This window comes from Phalacrocorax aristotelis, chromosome 11 (assembly GCF_949628215.1).
Source record: "Phalacrocorax aristotelis chromosome 11, bGulAri2.1, whole genome shotgun sequence".
NCBI lineage: Eukaryota > Metazoa > Chordata > Aves > Suliformes > Phalacrocoracidae > Phalacrocorax > Phalacrocorax aristotelis.
The window spans coordinates 8888238-8911957 of NC_134286.1; the positions used below are offsets into that span (position 1 = coordinate 8888238).

Sequence of the window (23720 nt, forward strand, 5' to 3'; positions counted from 1 at the left end):
CGGTCCCAGCAGCTCAGGGGGCTTCTGCAGAGGAAAATGGTGGCAGCATGATGACAAATATAAAGCTTGCATCACGGAGGCCAGGGACTGCCTCTCCCTGCAGTGCACTGGGGGGGCACCAGATGGAGCGGGATGGTGCTACCAGAAGGATCAACATGAGTGTATTTAAAATGTTTCTCCTTCTAATCAGTGAGAAAGCTAAAACCACGGTCGCTGTGTAGATGAGGTGTTCCACCAATACTTTATTTCCCAAGGGAGATGTTTCCTTTTCAACACAGGTACCAGTGGCGAAAGGCTGTGCTGCAGCTCGAGCTCTCCTGCCTACTGGCACACCATTTTCATCGCAGCCAGACACACTTGTCAGCAGGAAGGCCTGCTTTGAATTCTTTTTGGTCACTGCCCAGAGGGATGCAGGTGTCCAAACACCCTGCTGAGCTGTCTATGCTAAGCATCCTTTCTGCAAAGGGTGCAGCATGCTTGAAAATGAGTAATGAGGTCAACAGATGTGGCCACGCTTAGCGCCTGGTGGTGATACAACATTGGATATGGCAGCTTCATCATTCCCCTCTGCCATTTTCAGGCCAGAGGAGAGGCATTTCCAAGAAGTGGTGCCAGCCTGGGTGAATCATAGGCTCAACACGCAAGCAGGGCATCTCCCATCCTTCCAGGAACATGATGGCAGAAGTTGCAGCCCCGGCTCCTGTATCCCACTGACACTGGGAGCAAATCCGCTGCAGTTTCTAGGTACAAGTCACTCTTACTGGCAGACACATGATGCTTCTTGGAGCTTGCAGCCTGCAGCCTATTTGCAGAGGGCTGAGAGACCTCAGCTCATCTCACATTTACCACAGGGGCCAGGCGCACACCCAGGCAGCTCCCGCAGAACGACTGCCATGCTGGGAGCCCCGGCCCTGGCCCCAGCCCCGGCCCCTCTCACATGGCTGCTGCGTTATGTGGGAGCTCTGCTCTGGCTCCTGTTCCACCATGCTCAGGCTGTGATGGGCTGGTGGCTGGAAACCCCCTGGGAAGCGTGCTAAGTGTCTCAGCTGGTCTTCAGCCTTCCCAGAGGTTTCCCATAAGGTGTGGACAAAGTTCCTGTAGAGCTACAGAAAAACATGGCTTGTTCAAGCACTCTGACTTAGGAGGGGATGTGGCTAAAAAACTAAAATTAAGATGATTATCCACTTGCAAGTCCCCCACGATCAAGTCACACCAAAGAAACAAGCTTCATCTGCAAAAGGCTCCTCCAAACATATCTCATGCATAATAAATCAGACCCAGAGCTATGTGCCTCACATGTTAGCTGTTAGGTTAGGTCATGGGTTCAGGGGATAGATCCTGACATCAAATTGCAGAGCCATGGGATTTCAGCTCTCCTGCTGAGCCTGGGCTCAGCGAGTGTCCCAGGCAGCACATCCCTACATCTCCACCATGTCAGCTGATGGAAGCTGGCTGGGGGGATACCCAGATTCTGCTCAAGATACACCTTCTTCTTTCCAGAGCAGCTCGTCATAAGCCCAGGGTGGGGGATACACTTCTCTCTTACCAAAACGAGTCACCAAAACCCAGAAGTTGTAATTCCCTTTCAGCATAAAAGCAGCATTTCTTTTAAAGAGGAAAACCTTTGGCCTAAAAAAGCCCTGCACACCTGGAGGGAACTACCACACAGACATGATGTAATCAGAGAGGTTTGCATGCTGAAATGGCCGCTTGCTGCAAAACACAGTGAAAGAAAAACCCCAGACACCCTGTTCAAGGAAAACACCATTTGGGTGTGGAAAGTGCCATTTGGGCACTAACCGTAAGGACAGAAAAAGGACCTTTTTCCCCAGTTTTCAGGGAGGGGAAGAAGAATGTGCAGCTGTCAAGAAATTATCACCATTTTGCTGAGCCACAAGAAAATCTACCCACGTAAGTATTGAGTGTTGTCAGCCTGGTGACAGTAAGTTGGGGGAACCGTACTGGAACCAGGGCTAAGTGGTTTAAGGGAAACGAAAACAAACCCAGAGCACATCCTAGCCGGTTCCCTAGCATCAGCTTCCCTACACCCTGCAGCAGGCCAGGAACTGGCCGGGATGTGGATCCTGTTAGTCTTCACCACCTGGGCATATAGGTGGAAAGATCTGGAAGGCAGGGCACTGGCTTTTTCTTGCTGCCTGTGATTAGTTGCTTGTGATACCTTAGATAAGTCAACTGGTCTCAATTTCATCACTGGTAAAATGAATCATCACTGTTGGTGTGAAGAGTAAAGATCCAGAGATGGAAACAGCCAAATATATTCAGTGGATATGGAGAAAAATCACTAAGTTAGCTCTAATCTTCACAGCAATATTATTTCAGAGTGGGTTCTGTCTCAAGGTGAGGCTGCAGGATTAGCAGATCCCTTTTTTTCCCAAGTTGAGTCTGTTTTGCCTGTGGTGGTAACTGGTGAGTGGATCTGATCTGCCTGTCCTTACCTCAGCCCATGAGTTTTTTCATCTTATCTTCTCCCCTTGTCTTGTTGAGGAGGGGGTGTGAGAGAGTGGCTGGGTGGGTGTCTGGCAGCCAGCCAAGGTCAACCCATCACCAGGTCCCAGCCCTCCCGCAGCCCCATTCACTTCCCACTCTGCAATGCGGTTCCTGAGGGGCATCACTGCCCTTCCTGGCTCCCTGACGGGTGAATTCACCCTAATTCTCAAAGAACTGAGCCGAGTCACTACAGCTGATGACTACGCAGTGCAGTATTGAGTCTCAGTACTGGCACACTCACACACTTCTAGTCTCTGCTAACTGGCCCCCCACACTGTGAAGGTCTGTGGCTGTGCCACATGATGCAGAGACAGTTTCAAAGCTACAGCCTGGATTTGGTGCAGGAAGGTGAATTTTCCCCCATTCTCTCCTGCAGTGCATGAAATAATAGCAGACCATGCAGCTTCTGGGGCGGTCATCAGGATCTTTTAGTTTTGCAAGGCAAGAACATCAATGGAACTGAAAGTAGGTTCACGCCACAGTGCCCACCCATGCAAAAGTATAACAAACCACAAAACCAGGCAATTACACAATCTTCTTCTAATGTTTACCAGGTTCATCTTCCGAGCACTGGCTGATGAAAACAGCCTCAGAAGAGTTTAGTCATAAAAGTGACCTCTTGGTCTGCTCTTGCCAGAAAAACCACTGAGCTTGTCCTAGAAGGTAGAAGCACACGATTCAGGTCTCTAAGAACAAGCCCCAGTCTTCAAATAATACTGCAAGCATTTCAGTACAAACCAGACCTCTCATAACACCTTCTGTCACATACTTGAGCTCAAAGGGAGAACATGTAAAGCAAGCTTTTATCCCTGCATGGCAAGGATGGACAGCCATCTCCCAGGAAGATGGAGCCTGAGGTTCATGGTGCCTGCAAAGAACCATTCAGAAAGGCCGTATCTGATTAACAGTAGACAGTGGACCTCTCCTAGACCCAACTATGTCCTTTTAGCCCATTTCAGGAGCTGCCAAACACTGTCCCTGCCAAAATCCAGACCAGGTTCTCCTTGGTCATGCCAAAGGCACTATCACACACGGCATCCAGCAGAGGAGAAGGCAGGTAACCACAGACACCACCACAATGCCTATGTGATGTTCCTTCTCATACAAACCTCCTAAAATAACTGAAGTGAAGTCAAGGTAAGAAGCAAGTTGCAGTACTCTCGCTGAAGAACAGAGTGTGGGAGCCCACCTGGACACACTGGCATGTGAGCTGCCTCGGCCATGCCATGGGGTCTGGAGCTGAAACCATCTTACCCATAAAGGATGGTCAAGGCCAAGGCTGTGTGTACACTGAGGTGTGCAAACCGAAACCCCACTGGGCTCACACTTTGTAGAGCCATGCCAGCTCTGGACACTGTGCCCACCTTGATGCAGTGACACTTTTCCAGGTCAGAAGAGGGATAAGACCAAAGAGCTCTGGAGTGACCAGTTCCTTCCTCTAAGCAGATTTCCAAAAACCCTGAGAAATCCCTGTCCAGCTGCATATAAGGACTCAAAAGAAAGCACAATTTACAACCCCTTCACACAGGGGAGGACATGCCCACCCCTCCCCCCACAGCACAGGAGCAGCAACATGGCTTGGAGGATCGTGGGGCATCTGCAGCCACTGCTCCCATGTCCTCCTCACAGCTTGCAGAAAACCAGTGTTCATGGGATGGGACAACTTCCTCCTCCCTCCCAGGTGGAGAAGGAAATTTCTTCCCTAACAGCTGCTACTACAATGCTTTGCAAAGTGGTGGCTCCTGCTGGGTGGCGAGGTGCCAGCAAGTCGTGCATAAAATTATGCCTCAGGTAGGAAAAAGGCCAGAGCTCTGCATGGGAAATGAACCGCTCTTGAAATTACATAGCTGTCCTGGGGATATGAGCCCACAAAATTAATGAAGAGCCCTGGAGCGTTTCATACACCGGCCCAGCATACAGCCTTGGTGAACACCGAGCCCCAACACTCAGCAGCTCTGGGGCGTGATTAAGGCAAAGGAACACTCAGCAGAAGGGAATCCTGAACTGCTGTGTCCCTGCAAGGTTCGGTGGTGGCGGGGCAGAAAATCTCACCTGGATTGGCAGCACATTGGTCGGCAGTTTTGGTTCACACACGGCATTAGAGGACGTGGGGTGGGGTTGCATGGTGCTCAGCACACAACATCTCATGGGCTGAGGGCTGAGTTACAATGCCAGCCCAGCCCAGCTGGAGCTCAGGAGACACCAGGCATAAAAGCCATCTTACACCAAGAACAAAGATCCAATGCCTACCTCCAAGAATAGCTGAAAATCAAGGAAATTAAGGACCCACCTTTGCCAATCAAAGTTTGTTTGTAAGTTCCTAAAAGGGGGGTTGCACCCAGAGACCTGCATTTAGAGAGCATTTGGAGACCTGTGCGTACTGCTGTCCCCCACGGCATCCCTGAGCTGGGAGCACTACAGCTTGGTTACACGCTCCAACAGAAACACTTGTTCTCCCTTGTTTCACCTGTCTGTCTGATCCTTGCCGAGCTGCTCTACAGTTTTCATTCCCTTAGCAGTGGGAACTCATTCGTTTTACGCACTACTCCAAGGTAAAGCTGGTGGGAAGTTGCTTCCCACACTGTGCCATTTGAGGGCAGCTCTGGAACGCAGCGAGGCTCCCCAGGAAGCAGCAGTAGCTGTGGCAGCCAGGACCTTGGAAGAAGAGCTGGCTTGCATGCAGTCTCTTACTGCCTCCTTTTGAGGACTAAGACACATGCAAAGTACTGTGCCAGGAGCATGCATGAGCTTTGGATTATCCCTCTTCCACTGGGCATTGAGGGTGGCTTTTCCAAATATCTTCTTATTGCAATACATTTCTTTTTCTTGTGTCTTTTTCTGTCTATACAGCAAATGCGATGTTCAAAGACTGCAGCAGAGCATGACAAATGTTAAAGTCTTTGGGATCAGTGAGCATCTTTTCATTCTGGACGACTACACAGCAGATTATCTTTGTCCTGACAGAGCCTCCTGGAATTGCCATACTAGCATCCTGACATTTGTCACGTGGGACCTGCACCACCTATCCATCGCAATCACTGGCACCACGATGAATCCATTGACAAACACGTGGCAAACTTAATTGCGTACGCGCAAACACATTGCATATCCTCAGGCATGCAAAGTACCGCTAATAGCACCAATGAGCTCAAATAATATGCAAAAGCAGCCAGAGGTGACCCTTGCTGTTTGGACTGCCCCCACTCTCCTTCCGCTGCAGTGCTGGAAGCAACTCAAGGCCGGAGACAGGAGAAATACCCTGCAAAAGGGAAGAGGCACATGCAGCTTTTGCATAACCCAGAGGCACAGGGGACTACGCACATGTGGTGAAAACCTGCTGCAGCCAAAAATATCCATCTAACGAGGCCAGACCAAGTGTCCTTCCTGACTGAGCCACACTGACACAGCTGGATTTCCCAGTTTAGGAAGAAATAAGTGTATGCCTCAGGAAGAAGAGATGCTCATCCTCTGACCCTGCCAGCCACACGCCAGCAGCACCCAAGCCCAATGCACAAGCCCTGCACACAGTGGAGTGTCCCTGCAGAACGAGGGATCACGATCACAGACAGCAAAATCACCAATATGATGTTTTTTTCAAAGAGAGCAGCTAGGAATATTTTTTTCTTTTGAAGAGAGATTTAAGGAGGTCTAAGCTCTGAACCAGGCCCTGAAAAGAAATGAATAATAATGGATCATGTTTATCCAGGGAGTAAATGGCAGCACTGTGTGTTCAGGAAATGCAAGACCAAATTAATTTCCTACATCGAAAACAACAATATCTTCTGTCATGCCACAAAGACTTCAGGCTCTCAGTATTTTTACTATATGCCAGATGACTGAAATAGAGCTACTTGAGTTTAGAGTCACCAAAGAATTAGACTGACGTTGCTGAAGCCATTGCTTTGGCTGAGTTTTCAGAAGGGCTTTTAGAGAAGTACAGAAACAAACCAAATCCAAATGCAGCCTTGTGAGAAGGGCTCTTAGTTTCATATCCAGCTACATTTGGTGAGGAAAAAACCGAACACTGATATTTTATCAGCAGCAGGATTTACCCAAACCTACTTCTGCATAATCATAAATCATAAAAGTAGCTGTCAGCTGAGACGCAGTCTCAAGAACACACATCAAGAGCCAACACAACAGCTTAAAAAATCTGCAAATGCATAGAATGATTCGACTCATTTAATTGCTTAAATCAAGCCAAAATCCAATTTAATAACACCCTTATGTACAAAGAATATGTCACAAATAATGCATCAACAGAAATACATGTTTAACACAAAGAAGTTAAACTGGTTCTGTGGCAGATGCTCGTTTACATATGTATTGATTTAATTACAGATTTCTCTCTATCCTTTCAAGATTGCTAAAAAAGATTCAGAATACAATCCCAGAACTGCTCAAACTGAGCCAGATTGACTAGATGCACTAATTTTTTTCTTTGGTTGTATCTACAGAGATGTGCAACATTCCTGCCCTTGTTGACATAAACAAAGTCGGAGGCACAGGCAGGACTGCCACGGCTCAAGCTCCTGATGCACTGCTGCATGCGAGGAAGTGTGTATCTGCCTTCATACACATAGCAGCCAGAGCCAAGCCAGAAGATCCTTGGGTTTTTCAGGCTGTATTAAAGCAAATTTCTGTGTAGGCTGCGGCTGTGTGTATGAGAGGCAAGGGGGATTGACATGCACAGGGAAATAAACCTGGCTTTACGTTCCCGTGCTCCCCAGTTTGCAAAGCCACATAAAACATTTTTCCCAGGCAAGGATGAGCGATAGAGAAGGCTCTTATTTGCCTGAAACCCCTCCCTTCCCAAGCATTTCTGTGTGGAGACAGGCAGCAATTCTCATTAGTCACTATTATACAGTTGTTTTGTGCCCTACAGCCTGTCAGTGTGGGAAATCTGCCTAGAATAAGACCAACCTGGCAGCCTGATGCAGCCCGGGCAGTGCCAGCACCCTGCAGGATGATGCCAAAGCTGCTTCCCAGACTGTCATTTCTCACCAGTATTTCCAGGCTGCTTTCCTATGTAAGCAAGGAAAAATAATAATAAAAAAAATACCACCTACTTTTTGGGATACCGCCTCACAGCCTGTGGGAGACAATGGGTTTCTGTGCAGGGAGGTGGGTCACCACTTGTGCCTATGCTGGAAGGATGCTGCACGGGGATGCCTTGCGGGATGACAGTGTGTGGTGCATCCCTTGACTCACTGCCTGCCCGTGGCTGTGAGCTCCAGTGTGGCTTTGCCTCCTGATCTTCCCCATCGTCGCACCATCCCACGGGTGTTCCCATGAGACAAGAGGTCCGTAACAACGTGTTTTGAACGACAGACCTGGAAGCCTCCTCATCAGACCAGCTCACCCTCCAGCCCTGCTTAGGTGTGGGCAGGTGTTAGTCATGCACTGACCAGCTTTGTTCAATATGCCACTTACAGATAGTGCGTATGGATTTTGTGCCTCAAATCTATCCAATAAACTGAATCCCCCATAATTTATTTTTTTTTTTTTTGCAAGAAGTGGAACAAATGTGCAACAAATGAGCAACTGTGATCCTGGTCCTACATATTTGGACAAACCCAGAAAAACATTCCAAATTGCCCGGGGCAGGCGTTGGGCAATTGTTCACACTCTGTTGGCAAACACCGAGGTCAGCGCGAGGGTGCTGAGATCCTGTGTGGAGTAGAGCAGAAACACCACCTGCCCCAGCCCTTTTACTCAGAATAAGTCACTCACCTTCATGCTACGCAGAGACCTGGGGAGCTGCCAACCCCTAACGCAGTGCAGTCCTCGATGCTGCTGTTGTAGCAAAGTACCTTTATGATTCACAAGGAAAATAGTGCCTGGCTGCTCTTTGCACACTTACAATCAGCAGTCACTGGTGCAGCCTTAGGGGAAAAAGAGTATTTTGATGTTAATCTTTTCTTAAAACATGGCACTAGTCCAGCACCAGCAAACAATATGTGGTAGGTGGAACTGTGATAGTATCACACGTCTCAAATGTCTTAGTTATGTGACAGCTTGACTAAAGACAGTAGATTTGCCTTAAAATCTACTTTTTCTATTTAAAAAAACCCAACTCCTTTATGCCTTGAAAAGTCCAGCTGGAGGACTTTCCTAATCGCCCATCTTTTTTAATTAGCCCTTGTGTTTTTCTCTGGAGTGATTTGAGTACAGTACCCAGATTGCACACAGTGTTCCTCACGCTGATGAGCTGCATATAGCAACTTTTGTTAAATATCATTTATCAGGCACACACCTGAGATTTGACGATATCTGGGTAGTTCTCAAGAAGTGGTATCATTCCTCCCTGCCCTCCTGAGAACATGGCTATGCTGCATTAGCCCATACTGCTCTACAACCTACACAAATCCAGAGGTCCTGGTTTCCAGAGCCACGAGACCCAGCCGGGCGCGGGGACTGTTCTGTGGGGCCAGTAGCTGGATGGGCTTTGAAACAAACAGACTTTCAGGGTTTTCATGGCAATTAATCTCTAAAGACCAATAAAAGGTTGATCTTCTGCAAGACCTGAACAAAACATTGTCCCTTGACTACATCATTCAGTGGTATCTGCAAGACTTGAGTCATCTCTGAGCCTACGAACATGGTGTAACAGATAAAGCCCGTGCATGCGGGGGTGCTTCTCTGCTGCCGGTGGAGTCACTTGCAGCCATCCAGGCACGGGGAGGCAGTGTGTGACAGGCAGCCAGTACAGGATTATTTTAGGCTGTACTCAGTTACCAGACATGCCCTTTGGGTGTTCAGTACATTCAGTTTCCTTCCATCCGCTCAATTTGTTTTTTCGTTTGGCAGAGGGATTTACCTAAACTGACACTTCTCTTTGGTAAGTGTACAGCATTGGGAGCTAACGTGAGTCATAATGCTGAGCGTAGAAACTTTTTATTTAATCGTGGGAGAGAGCTGTTACTTTATCCCTGTCTCAGGTGGGAAGGTAGTAAACAGAAGATGAAATACTGCTGCATTTCAGTATGAAATATCGCTTGATAATATTTATATAGCCATGTGCTGTACCTAGCATCTTCCAGGTGGAGGGAGAGAGACAAGGAAAACACAAATTGCTCTGTTCAGGCTCAAACCCTGAGCCTGCAAAGCCCAGGCTAGGGTGATGGGGGAAGATGGGGGTACAGAAATGAGGATGGAGGTCAGGGAAGGAGCCAGCTTTTCGGGGTGCGAGGGCTTTGCAGGGCCAGCCTTGCTCACAGGAAGCGCTGCACCCAGCTTAACCCCCACTGAGAAACCAGGCTGCGGGGACCACGTGAACCGGCAGCGTGGGTGCTGACAAGCTCAGCCCGGTTCATGATGGCCTCTCACTGGGCCATGTTTTGGGTAACACCACCTTTGAGCTGGCTCATGGCCAGTTTCGGTCAGCCAGCTCCATTACGGCTCCAGCTGCCCAAAAGCATCCTCCAAGGTGGCCCAGAGAGCCCTACAACCCCATGCCTCAGCCCAGCCGCTGACTTCCCACCCCTCAGCTGCCTTTGCACCCCTTCAGCAAAGAAACTGTGATCTGGATGATGTGACCACAGCCGAGTTGCTTGCACAGCAATATTGCCAGTGCGGTAACACACAGCCCTCTGACATGGTGTGTGATACTGAAATGAGGAGAGCATCCTCCTCCCAGCAACCAAGGCACCAAACAACTGGTTTGCACCAGTTTTCTGCTGAAACCATCCAAGTGTAATGATATATGATAACTTGGAGGGGAGTACCAAGGTCTCGGTGGATCAGCAGATGAGAGCCCTGACCCCAAACCATAGTGTTTTAAACCAGACAGTACAGGAAAGCAGGGCTGGTTCTAGATTGCAGTGCAACAAGGCTTTTACCCTTCCCAGGCAACTGCCTCTTCTAGTTATTTTGGGTTCGCCTTCATTTGTACCAAGGCCAAATGGTCACTTAATCATAAATCTGACCAAGGGTAAAAAAAAAACCCCGAACACACACAAAAATTAAAAGGCATTTTTACTGACACCATTTTTGGAAAAGGCTGGCAGAGCCCTGTGCTGAGCAGAGGCACTGACGGGACAGGCAGGTTTGGCTCCAGCACCCCTCCTTGCCGCAGCTCCGGCCGGGGTGGCTGCAGGCGGCAGCACCAGCCTGCCAGGCTCCTCATGCCCAGGGGCAGGGCTGGCAGCCTGCAAGGCTCTCCAGGCTGCTTAGAAATGAAGCAAGCAGAGCCAGCCCTTCAGAAAGGGGTAGAAAGGGCTTGGCTTGGTTTGACTGCTGCTTTCCTGCAGGGATTTGGGAGCTCACCCACGCAGGAAGGAGGAGCTGTCACATTCACGAGTGAAGGTGAAAGCCCCTCTGGTCAGGCTGCAAGCCCTTTTCTGCCCGTGCTTCTGCTGTCCATGCTGGGGGGGAAGGACGCCATGAACTCACAGCTCTGCTCCCCCAAACTACTTGCTTTCTTTAATGCTTTCAGAACTTTCCCATGTGAACCACCCAAGATTATTTTTCTTTTAAAAAAATATAATTTGGGGCACTTGCAAACATCACCCCTATTTCCTGACCTTCGCAGCATTGCGCAGGGTGCAGATCACATCTTTAGTTCAGACAACAACGAATTCACCAGTGCCGACATGCTCCAGCCAGGTCTCAGCCTTGCCAGGTGACTCTGAACCCCTCATCAGGAGCAGGACTCTCCTGCTTGGCAGAGCCTGCCAGAAAAGAGACTTAAAAACCGCAAGATGGTTAAAAATTCCAGTGATGAGTGAGTGTTTACGAACGACTGTGTGCCACGTCCCTTTCTCACCTGCAATGGGGCAAATTAATTGACACCTGAATAAAAATGAAAGCAACAGCCGCTTGGGTTCTCTTCTCTGAAAGGGATGAGGGACATCAGCTCCAGGGTGAGGGCCACCAGCTACGGCCATTTTCCACAGATAGCATCACTGCGAGATGGTGGTCCACTGGCCTGGGGGCTGCCAGCCCTCTCGCGGTGACCCCGGAGAGAACCCAGCTCCCCAGCAAAGCGCTGCCACCTCCAGCCCAAGCGCACACAGGAAAATTTGTGTTTCTTTCAGCTGCTCATCCAAAATTAGGAATAACATAAATGCAAACATACTGTCACATCTCTGACACATTTCCAGGACGTTTCAGAACTAGGCTGACTTCGAGTAAAAAGCTAGGCTGATGGGGAAGGAAGGCAATGAGCGCCCAGAAGAGGCCATTTCGACTGTGGCCAAGTTACCCAGTGGCATTCTTTTATTTTTTTAATAGCAAAAGAATCTCTCTTGTTTGTCATTGCAGGCCGGGACTATTTTTAACACTGCTAATGAGTGACTAAAATGGGGTGGAGTAGCTAAGCCAGCCGCTCTGCTCCCAGCCACCCACAAGGTTTATCTGACCATCAGAGGAGGAGCTGGACCAGGGCCATCCTGCACAAGAAGGCGGAGCAAGGCGCCTGCAAACACGAGATGCGTGGAAGAAAATGGCCGTGTCCTGGGACATGTATGGTGAAAAAATGTACAACAGTTCCTGCAGCTTCTTAAAAAAGCCCCAGACTCCTCAAAGGTTAGGCATATCAAACACTTCAGTATTTTTCTCTCTGCATTAATCCCTGAACAGGGCTCACAGAGCATGTAGTTTGCATTTCATCTGCCCGTCAGAAAAAGGTAGGAGAAAAACCATCTGTGCAAAGAAGTTATTCCTGGACTGGAGCTTTACAAGTGGTACCCAAATGAAGGCAAATAGCAGTTTCCCACAGGGTCAGTAAATTACCAGAAAATGTAACACCTGGCCCGTGTTTGTCCTTCTGGGCTGTCTCTGCAGAGGTGCGACAGCGTTCCAGGAGTCGGAAGCTGTTTAAACGGGTACATCCCGCATCCCTTCTCCTCCCGTCACCACCATGATTGCTGTATTCAGAGGAGGAACTGAAAATAACCGTGGGAAGTACCAGATGGCAGCTGCTGAATGCAGCGTGCTGTCTGCCAAGTCCTTCTGAGCAAAACAGTGCATGTCCTGAATGGGAATGAAGACACCGTCATTGGAGCATGGCAGCAATACGGCAGCATCAGGAACACAGCACTAGCCCGAGCGAAAAGCAAACACTCCACTCGGGACAAAGAATATTGTAGAGGAATATATATGTGTATATATAAATATATATATGCATGTATATATAACATATATAAGCATGTATATATAAGAGCCTACCTAAGGTAGGGAACTGCTGTGAAATGTTCAAACCTCTATCCATACTAAATCATTAAAGACAAATTGCACTGATGCGTTGTTAACTATGTTTATTGCCGAAGAGAAGTAGGATGCCTACAAACCCAGGCACGCCCTGACGCACGATGCTGCGGTGACGTAAAAGAAAACGCCGGAGCAGCAGAGCCTGTCCCCCAGCCCTTACCCCAAGGTCATCGCTCCTCTAACAGCCTGGGAAGATAGCAAGCACCCACACACCCAGTGCGGAGCCCAGCACACAGCGCTAGCGAGGGGGGTCTGGGACAAGACCCCAGCCCTTGTGCTGCCTGGGCACGCACTCCCTTTCCCCACGTTTGCCGCACAGCTGGACGGCAGGGACACAGCCTTGCCAAACCTTGCAGCAATGGCTCGAAGTGTTCCCGTGTCAAGGCAGAATCAGTGATGCCCTGCGTCCTCACAATAAGTGACATGCATTTAAAAACAAGGGTTTTTTTTTACCCCCCTGCACTGTCTGGTGAATCAACCAAGTAGGGTTGGAAACACGGGCTCTGTAAGCCACCTTGAACATTCCCAGCCATAACATGCACAAGACCAAACTGCTCCAAGAAGCACTAAATTTCAAGAACATATAGATTTTTTTGGTATTTTGAAGCAATAACTTCACTGGAATTACAGCACTCACTGGTAAGACAGATGTACGGAGAGCGGCTTGGAAATCTTTGCTTTGGCCCATAGAGGAAGTTAGACTATATTGAAATGTAGCACTAAAAACCAGAGAATGAAGTGGTTTGTGGATGACAAAAGAAAACTGAGGAGGTATTCCTAAACTTAAAAGAGAAGAAAGGCAATTTTGTAGAAATATTAAAACCAAGTGATTTTTCAGTGCTTATCTTTAGGAAGACAGGCTGTTGGCCTACCTTTTATTAACTTAGTTAAAATGGTTCCTCTTGTATGTGATTCCAGGCTGCTCTAGCTCACATATATGCTAAAGCAAGTTTGTATGATACAAACTGGGATTTGAAAAATTTTTTTTTTTAACATCAGTGAACATCTAAAGTTGCTGAACTCAAATTATTTACAAAATTACAAGGTTTTATAACTGAAGCAGACCAGTGGCAGCATAGATATCTGGTGTAAACAGAGCCACAAACACTCAGACCAGCGAAGGATTTGTCCTGTAAATCACAAGCTCCAGGGTCTCAAAGGTCAACTTTCCTTAAACAACTGCATAGAGCTGTCAGATAAAGTTAAGTGTGCTCCTTTATATTTATGTATAGCTAATGAAGAAAGAAAATATAAACCCAAAGCCTTTTTATCCTTAGGATTTACAAAAAAGGCTAAGCAGTCTCTCTCACTGCTTACCTGTGGGCCTGATGACGTACCCAAACCTGAGCATCAGTCACATGAGGTTCTACTCACAGTAGCTTCAGCACACGTGTTTGCCAAGGGTCAGTGGTGAAGTGAGGCGGGGATCTGAATGTGCAGGATCGATGCACAGCTCAGGGCTGCCACTTCTGCTGCACGGAGGAGCATCAAGACATCCCCCCCTCCCACCCCCGTTCAGCCGTTCTGAGGTCACTGGGGCGCAGACACCACGAACAGTGGGGTTTTTGCTTGTTCTGGTGACAGAGCCCTTCAAGCTCAATAATTTAAAATTCAACCACGCAGGGTTTATTTAGAAAAAGAACCTTTTACACCTGCAGAGAGCCTGGGAAAACAGACCATTCCCACCTCCAGCCTTTTGCCCAGTGGTATTTTAATTGCATCCAGTGAGGGCCCAGAATTTCTCCCAGGTCTAGTGTTAATTCACTGTTTTCTAGAGAGTGATTATACATTATGAGAGGTCAAAACAGAGCCTTCGGGCATATGCCTGATATAGTGTTTCTGAAGAATGTCCCTGTGGCTTGCAAGTACGGTTACAAATCACTGTCCTTCTGAGACGTAAATACAATAATGTGCTTCGCTGACCTGTGGTTGTCTTCAAGTCTCTTGCCCATGATCTAAGACTATTTTCAAGAATATCAAGGTATCAAATCAAGGTAAGAAGCTGCAGTACTGAATTTATGCTAACCGCATCCCTGCAGCTATCAGTTACTCACTGAATTGATAAGGACTGTGCTTCTTACCAAGAGATGGTAAATGAATAAACACAGAAAGATTTAAAAGTGCTAAGAGTTCTTTTGGAGAGGACTACGTGAAAAGCCTTAAGTAGACGATACTTCTTCACAACAAATGGACTGTCAGGTTTAATACCACAGCTATTAGAAGTTATTTACTGAATAGAAAAAGATGGTTTTTCATACTAACTAGTACATGTATTTTTCCAACTGAGATAAAAAGGACAATAGCTGCGGTTCATTTCTTCTTGATTCACAGGTGCAAACAATAAAAGTTCACAGCAAGAACTTTCTCTTTCAGAATAAAGTAGAAACATCCAGTTGCTAAAAGTACAAATCTCGTCTTCTGTCATGAATCTGAATACCTGAAAGACACAGCAGTATCAGAACAGTCAAACAGCATAGTCCATGAAATCTCTTAGGATGTTGTGCAAACAAAATTGCACCTCTGGGTCTGATGCAAGAGGGCCCGTACTAGAATAACCAGAATGATCCATCCAAAGTATCCCAAAATATTGCACATCAGAGAATCAACATCAGGGTATGACAGAGTCTCAAGAGACTAATAAAAGTAAGGAAGCCTGAATGCTTTGGGAATAATTTCTTAGAACAACTCTCCTAGCAGTGTGGTGGGTTTGTTGGTGAAGACAGCAGTAATGCTAACACACAGGTCCAACAGGGCCCTCAGCCTGAAGCGAGGTGCTTGAGATACAACGCAAGCAGTGTGCTACCTCTCTGCAATCTGAAACTTGGACAGCCAGTGCAAAATGGGCACTGTGAAGTGGCAGACCGATCGTATAACCACAGAAACTAAGGTAGTTCAAGTTAGAAAAATAATATATCTAATTTTAATAGAATGTTTTCCTCCTCTGTTGATGTAGTTATAGGAGGTTTTTGTATATCTCAGGGAAAAGCAAGCTTTTGAAATACAGTCTGAAAGCAACCAAGGAAGCATCTTTAATTCTGTGTGCATAAGCAAGGCAGCTGTCCATCATAGGTGAGTGCTAATTTGTTCCAAACCTGTTGATTTCATTACTCACCTGTAGTGGCATGGCTTACGCTGGGATTTTCTGAGCCTTGGTAAGAGCTTGCTTTCCCCTCTTAAAAAAAAAAACAAACTGGAGATGAGCAGAGATTAAACACAGAGCTAAAAGTAGACAGTAATTCTTAAAGAAACCTTGTGCTTTTGCAGCCCAGCCTATAGCACAGGTGCTGGGGAGCTCTGTGCTGTCTGGCACTGCAATATACACTTCCATAAATATAAATATCAGCTGTTCTTAAACATGACACAGCGTAACGAGAAGTATATTTAACAGATAGAGCCAAGAAACAGGGACTCCCACAGCCAGACTAGATGCACACATCCTAGGGACTTGCCAAAGACTCCCTGTGAACACGGACCAGCCATTTCTTATCTGTTTTTTTGGGTTGCTTGATAAGCACATGGATGGCATTACACGTGTGGTGTTATGAGGCTCCCCAAATATTCAGAAACGTCCTGTAAACATCCTGAAGGAAAAGGCTTTAATGGGGGATGGTTGGGGAACAGACCTGTTTAATTTCCTTTTCAATTTTTCCCCACTCATTTTCTTTCTGAATTTTTTTTCCTTTTTTATGGGGGGGGGGGGGGGGGGGGAAGGGGAAGAGTCCACTGTTGTTAGCACTGCTTCTCTTTTTTGATCCCAAGACTAGTTTCACGAACCACCTCCTTTTTTGGAGGGGTCAGTTCCTTGGGCTCCCGATTCTTGACAGACTCACATTGCCCCCTTGGGGGAACAAGGCACCTAACCTTGCTCTTAAATTAAATCCTAGAAGTCCAGACAGCGTCTTTAAAGTAATTAGACTGTATTTACTAGCTGCAAAAAGTCTAGGGTGCATGCCTGTGCCACACATACATGCAGTCTCAGCTAAATCTATGTTCCATGAGCAGAAAGTTTGTATTCCAACTGAAAACATACATACTCTCCCTTTTCCACACACACAGACAGGCATTAGACACTCTAGCAGGAATAAGTTAGCAAAACACCTAAGCTGGGGTCCTCATAAAAACGTAGCTTCGGTGTAGCCTCAAAAGAGGAGCTGTGGATAAGACTGCCTGCAGATATAAATAGTAGTTTAGCCCATCTTCTGCCAAATTCCTGTTGATGCAGATTAGAAACTGGGTAACCAGTAGGTATTTCACAGCTGGTTATTTTTCAAAACCTATGACTCAGGATCGCTTCTTCACATGCCTAATCCTTTTTATCTAGAAGCACCAGGTAGGAGGTGCTATATTTTTCCAGCAGAGTCCCTAAACAATTTCACAAGCCTTTTTCTTGGAGACCAGTACCAAGCTGACTATCTGGGTACAGCAATGCAGGCATTGCTAACAGGCCAGGAAGCCTCATCCCGGAGAGCTTCTCAAAGGCAGAAATTACTCACAAGCGAGCAATTTTATCCAGCATTCCTAGATGCTGTGGGGATGTAACGCCCCAGGAAATGGACTTCAGTCACCAGCCGCCTTTATTCTCTGTGCTGGCAGTACATAGCATCGGGATTCCTACTAATTGTTATTAATAAATAACAAAACAATCACCGCTCCTGCATGAACTGCATTAGCTCTGGGAAATGTACTGCAGAGAGCAGTTGCAGCCTTTGACACGGAGGGCAGCGGTGCTTCATGGCAGGCAGCAATGAGCTGGGAGACAAGGCAAAGTCGGCCCACCAGCCCCTTTACCCTAGTCCTTCCAGCTACAGAGAGAGACTGAGGAGGGAGAGAAATCCCCATCCTTTCTGGTAAGGACAGCAGTTCCACATCCTGTATTCAGAATATCATCAACGCCCTGCACAGTAAGATAGGCTGCTCAGGGCTCTTACCTGGCCACCCCTTTCTGGTCATCATACGGGAGCATCTGGTACACACCGTACCTGCTGCCTACAAGGCAGAGATCCCAACAATACTGTGAATAATGTTTACATTCGCTTAGAATATCTCCCTAATGTAAGCCAGAAGGTAAAATATTGTGCAAGTGGGCAATGCATATGTTTTGATTAAGCCATACTATATAGCTAATTAATCCCAAGTACCACAGTACAAATTGTGGGTTATCTATTGAAAAAATATCTGAGCTGGACTGAAGATGGCTCCAGTTTGAGAACCTTATGAACAGACTGTATTATTTTGTCTCTGTACATAAGATGCCATCAAAGAATAAAGTGATAGTAAGTATTTCCTTACCTCCCCCAGGAGCTGAACTTTGACTTATATTTTGTAACCTAGCAGGTCCAGTCATACAAGCAGAACTTGAGTGTTGCTTCATGGTACATTCTTGCATGGATGTTAGGCATCTTTCCTGTTGCAGAAGACCAAGAAGAGAACCATATTTCCTGTCAGAGATTGGTTCCTCTACTGTGTGCAGGTCAGGCAAGGCATGATGATATACTGAGCTGGTAAGACTGGGAGTCCCAATCGAAGGGAAGGGCCATAAATCTGCAGGTTGAGTTGGATGACTCCGCAGAGCAGATGGCTGGTATTGGCCTGCCATACCAGCAGCAGAAAAATTCAGACCGGGATTTGACATGCTTGTTGCAGAAGACGACAGATACGGTTTGGAGCAATGTGAAGAGAAATTCCACTGATGGGGAGACATGCTATCTGTGTAAAAAGAGAAAGAAAGCATCTGAAGCCTCATCATTTCCTACTTTTTTCCAAGACAAGTTCCAATGGACCTCTAAGGGAACACTACCAGATTGCATATTCATTTTTACAGAAATATATTCATTTTAGTGCTGCTTATCTTAAAAATCAAACACAAATTCACACTCAAAGCAGACTACACCACCAACAACAACACTTTTAAAAAGATATTTCATGTGTTTTCTCACAGGCCACTAGCATAGGTAGGTTTTTTCCAACTGCAAGCTTAGACAAACACATTTTTGCAAAGATGCAAATTAAGTCATAAAGCACTAACGTATCTGACAGCGATGGAGATCTTGGCTGGAAAAGGAGGACCCAGTCCTGCCAACAGGCCCACAGAGAGCTTGGGAAGTACCCCAGCAAGCACAGGGATTCACCCAGCTACATACACAGGGCTCTGCAAGCATGATTTTCTTGCTTTCTGTTTGCACACAGTTCCAAATTCAAGCACGCTGCATCTTAAATTCCTTAGTGAAATCTAGTCACCCCCATCTAACACCATGGTCACGCATAAAAAGCAGCTCACCGTTCTTCAGGACAACAGTCTCGCCTTTGTGCTTTGTGCTCAGGTCTTGTGGGTTCTTGGTGTTGCTTAGAGCTCTAGAAAAATGTTCATCTACCACGCTGTTAATGTCCCCTTGGAAATACGTGAATACAACACTCTGAGACCCCCATTCTGTTTTCACAGGTTCTTTGCTTTTACACGGCTTTGGAGAGAGCTTCCTTGTTTCTTCCATTTTCAATAACCAACTGCCCCTGCCAAAAAAACCCAGACCAGTCAAAGAAATACTATTCAACCTGAAGTGCACAGTCAGTGGCGAGTCCATCATGCCCCTGAAACTGGTAGGGCCAGAAGAACGGTTACAAGTAAGATTAGATTCTTTATCTGGGTTTCTGCTTCTTCCACGCACCTTTTCTTTACTGGTTTCCTTATTATATGTCTCTAATATGAAATACTTTAAGTATAAAACAAAAGGAGAAACCTTTAAATAAATGTGTACTCTGTTTTTCAGAACTGTGACAGAAGCACATTTTTCCCAGACAAATTGAGGCCGATTAGTCTGTAATTTGTTCAGTGCAGTATCTTTTGCTGGTCAGCCCTAAGTTTGAAATAACTGTACAACATGCAAGATTAGTAAGGGGTACTGCATCTTGAAAGCAGTGAATGGCTTAGAGATGCATAGGGCCGGAGTGATAGCAACCTTGTATGAGCTACTTTTCAACGCCATAGCATTGGGCCTATTGAAGAATAAAATAGGTACATCTATCCACCAGCTGTCCTTCCTCACCCCTGCCTCCATCCGTCTTTGTAACCCTGGGCTTAGGACCTAGCACTGTGCAAACACACCCTGGGGACAGAAGTGTGCTAAATGAACTGAGCATTCAGACAAATAATTCAGACAATACAGAGGTGGCGTTAGCCCTGGATGAAGCTCAGGGTGAACTTATCAAAATGCTTTGTTCAATTCTGGTTTTTGCATTGTTCAAAAAGCTTACTGACAAAGTGGAAAAAAATTAAAGAAGAAAAAATACTAATTGGAGCTTAAAGTAATAACTTTAGATAACATAAAGTTCCAAGTACCTTGATCACTGTCAGCACAGGCCTTCACAAGGAAAAGACTTCTGAGAGTAAGTAATTGCTTCACCTGTTAGAAAAAAGACACTCAGATTAAATCACTGGAAATTCAAATTATGGCAAATTCAAGTAAAACAAACAAAAAGCCTTTTTTTGTTTGAAACAACTTACCTAGGAACATGGTGGGTCTGCCAGTTGCTTAAAGCTTTGGTAGCAAGACTGCTAAAACACACACTGTAGCTCAAACAGAAGTTATGGATTTAAGGCAGGAATTACTCTAAAATAGTTTGCAGGAAGTCAACAGAAGACTATAAGACTCCTTTTTGTTCTCCTTAAAAATCTCTGCTGCCAGATATGGTAAGAGTAGGACAAGGAATGTCATTGCTTGCCCTGGAGAAGCATCATTTTTATGCATTTGTGCAGTTTCTGGCCGCAGGGGAGCTAGTTCTACAACCAGAGCTCATGTGTTCTGCTGTAATCAAAATCATATTTAGCAATGCTCGGGCTATGAATGCAGTGAGAAGTGCCTGCTGTTTCTATTCAATTTTCCAGTCTCATTGTCAGCTCATCACACTGTATAGCATAATTGATTTACCTTGGTAGCAGAAAGAAGGCTGTTATTTTTCAGAAACCAGGGAAACCTTCGGCCAATAGCCAGTTGTATCATGCAAAACTTAATGAATCATTAGATTTGTGTTTCCAGCCAACTACCCCTGAAATACAGAGTGCTGCTTAACCTATTCTGATACATTTATCTGATTTCTTTTCTAGTCATAACCCCCCCAATCCTCAGAAGCTTCCTAATAAACCTTGCGCTCATCTGTGCCTTGAAGGGTATTCTGAAGTATCTGCAAAGGCTGCCTCCAAATGGTCTCTCAGTGTTTCTTAGACATGAAAAGACTGTTCACGCTGCAAAACCAAGTATTCAGACATTAAGAGCTATGAGGATTAAGGTTATCCAGCCATAATCCACCCCCCTTTTCATGCTTAAACCTTCATCTACAAACTTCCCGTCCATGTTTATCATTTACTTCTGTGTCTGGTTTTGCTTGTAACCTCTACCTCCCCCATATTGTCTATTCAGTTCTCCCCCCCTCACAATCCGTTGCTCAGCTAGCCCTAACCCCCTGTGATCAGCTACCAAATTATATTCAAACTCAAGAGTTTCTCAGTCCTCATTTTAGGATCTGCCCTTCCTGCATCCTTTCCCCAACTCCAAACCTGAACACAGTGGTGGGGACAGGACACACACAGCTTGGTCACCAGTTAGGAAATGCAAGGGGATACTCCGTAACAGGCATCTGATTCAGAAGACCGTCTTTCAGAACTTTCCCAAACACAGAAACTTACACTGAAAAACCATCCTCCTGATTTACAGGCACCTTCCCAAAGCACACGAGGGGAGCAGGAACTGGCACAACCCAGCCAAACAGCTGGAAGAACTTCAAGCATAGGAAGAGGCACTATTTTTTCTCAGTCTTGTTTTAGAAAGGAACCCACTGTTTAGGTTAAGAAACTTTCTGGTGGCTCAGCTGGAGGCCAACGCTTGCCATGGAAAATTCCAACCCAGGCAGAGAAAGCTTGGCAAACTCATCAGCAACCATGTGGCCTGAGAAAGGACTACATCAGGCCATCTCGACAGCAAGCAGCGAACCAGCTCGTCCTACACTGCTCCACCACTACACATCAACATACAATTTAAAAAGCATTAGCTCTGGCCCAGAGGTCTATTTTTCCTGTTCCTCACTCGGTGCAAACTAGCCATTGCTTCTTTGTACCACTTTATTAACATGCTTAACTTGCTCGTGACAGTAATTGTAAGCTCTTTTAGCACTGTTTATTGGTGTGTAGCAGCCGTTACACTTGTATGAATTGTGACCACATTAGCTACAATGCTACAAAAATGATACTTTTTTTAAAAGAATGGTCATTTATCTATTTTTTTCTCATTTCCCTTAAAAACCTCTTGTGCTTTCCAACAAGTAGTCATAGGAAGGCTGGATATAACTAGGTTATATCTCAGCCCTCTCAGTGATCCTATGCACATGAGGAACCTAATGTCCCAAGAGTCAGGGCTGAGATTTGGTGCACCGTGGTCTTCATTACCTGAACTTCCCATTCTTCCATCTTCCAGCAGGAAGTCTGCAAAAAAAGGCAGAAATCCTTCCAATTTGTGTCTGCCACAAACTGCCGTCAAAATATAGCAGTGGAGCTCACGATGAAACAGACTCAGCTCACCCCACACTACCCTCAGAATGGGTTAATTATGGCAAAATAGTGCCGGTAATTGTCCAAGTTATTTGTCCTTCGGGTGGACAAGGGTGCACGGTCAACACAGGCTTAAGAGACATGGTTGTTGACTGCTCAACACAATACTTGACAATATTTTTCACATTCCTCACCCTTGCTAATACTATTAATGTCCCACCACTGTAGCATCAGACAGGGAACTCTGTTCTCTATTTCATCAGCCCAAATCAGTTTTAAAAATAAATCAAACCAAAAAAATTTTCACTTCCCAAGTATTAAGTAGTAATTTAACAAGCAGGCATTCTCTTTCATCAAATATCTTTCAAATAAGGGAATATTTGAGAAAGTCAGTGAACATATGTTGAAATTATCATTGAGTTCTCCTACCTTAACTCGCTGTCACTAGCAGTGTCACACCAGTCAGATTTCCCAGATGCGGGATGGTCATGCTGTGTCCAGCAGCTTGGGATCCTTCCCCTGGCAGGCTATGTGCACTCTGCAGGGACTGCAGGAGGAGACAAGCAGCGTTCATGAACTCCCTACACGCTTTCTAGCCTCTAGCTGTGAGCGAACAAGGCGTTTCCTTCAGCCGATCGGCTAAGAATGCATGAAATGCACTCCAACAAGTCAACCAGGTTAGGAGGTTTCAGGAATGAGGAAAATAGGATTGTAAGTAGGGGGTTTTTATGACAATGTGTACACAATAAAGAAGACAGCTTCTGGACTTTGGAAGACTCTAGTGTAAGATGATAAACAAGTTATAGCAGAGAACCAAACTTGGCCAGGATCAGAAAGGACTTCAGCATTAAGTATGTAACGACAAACATCTACAAGAAGGAAAAGATCACTCCTCTCCATCCCAGAGAAGCTAGATAACCAATTTTCTCTCTCTTCATCACTGGATCCATTTAAATGACTACAGAAATCTTCAGAAAATAAAAATACCATTCTTGTTCTGTAAGGGCTGTAGCAAGAATCAGGTAGTTTGGGGTGTTTTTGTAGTTAGTTTACCAAAATTACCAAACTGCAGCCACTCCAGAAATGCTGAATCAGGGTCAGATTCGCCAGACTCAGCTGGAAAAATACACTGTGGAACTAGAGTCACCAAACTGGTGACGTTATACCTTTTATGCAGTAGCTTAAGAGTCTGTTTACTCACTCAGAAAGTAGGAGAGCAGAATCCAGTTCCCTCTGCCTAAGTGCGTATGAATCCACCCTCTGCCATCTCCCAGAACAACTTAATACCAGGCTGTAAGACTTCCCGGGACAGTGCCTAGTCTTTTATTAACATACTCTTTGCATAAACACATTTTCAATTGAGACAGACTGGATTCCAGGCTACCAGCAGGGCAAGTGCCCTCAACATCTCAATCGTTCATTCTTCGATCCCCTTTTCTAAACTGTTTCATACTGTAGAGGTTTC

At 46.0% G+C, this 23720-nt stretch overlaps 1 protein-coding gene across 2 annotated transcripts; it reads right to left on the minus strand.

Moving 5' to 3' along the window:
* Positions 1–14905: 14905 nt before the first annotated feature.
* Positions 14906–22918, minus strand: VGLL1 (vestigial like family member 1). Of its 2 annotated transcripts, XM_075106755.1 has the most exons (7): positions 22685–22862; positions 22154–22189; positions 20054–20117; positions 18998–19227; positions 18010–18426; positions 15833–15892; positions 14906–15157 (listed from the first exon to the last, which is right to left on the minus strand). In XM_075106755.1, the coding sequence occupies exons 4-7, from the start codon at positions 19206–19208 to the stop codon at positions 15117–15119; spliced, it is 729 nt and encodes a 242-aa protein (XP_074962856.1). In that variant the 5' UTR covers positions 19209–19227; positions 20054–20117; positions 22154–22189; positions 22685–22862; the 3' UTR covers positions 14906–15116. The 2 variants fall into 2 exon arrangements, with proteins under 2 accessions (XP_074962856.1, XP_074962858.1); XM_075106757.1 differs by lacking the exon at positions 22154–22189 and having other exon boundaries at positions 22685–22918.
* Positions 22919–23720: the final 802 nt, after the last annotated feature.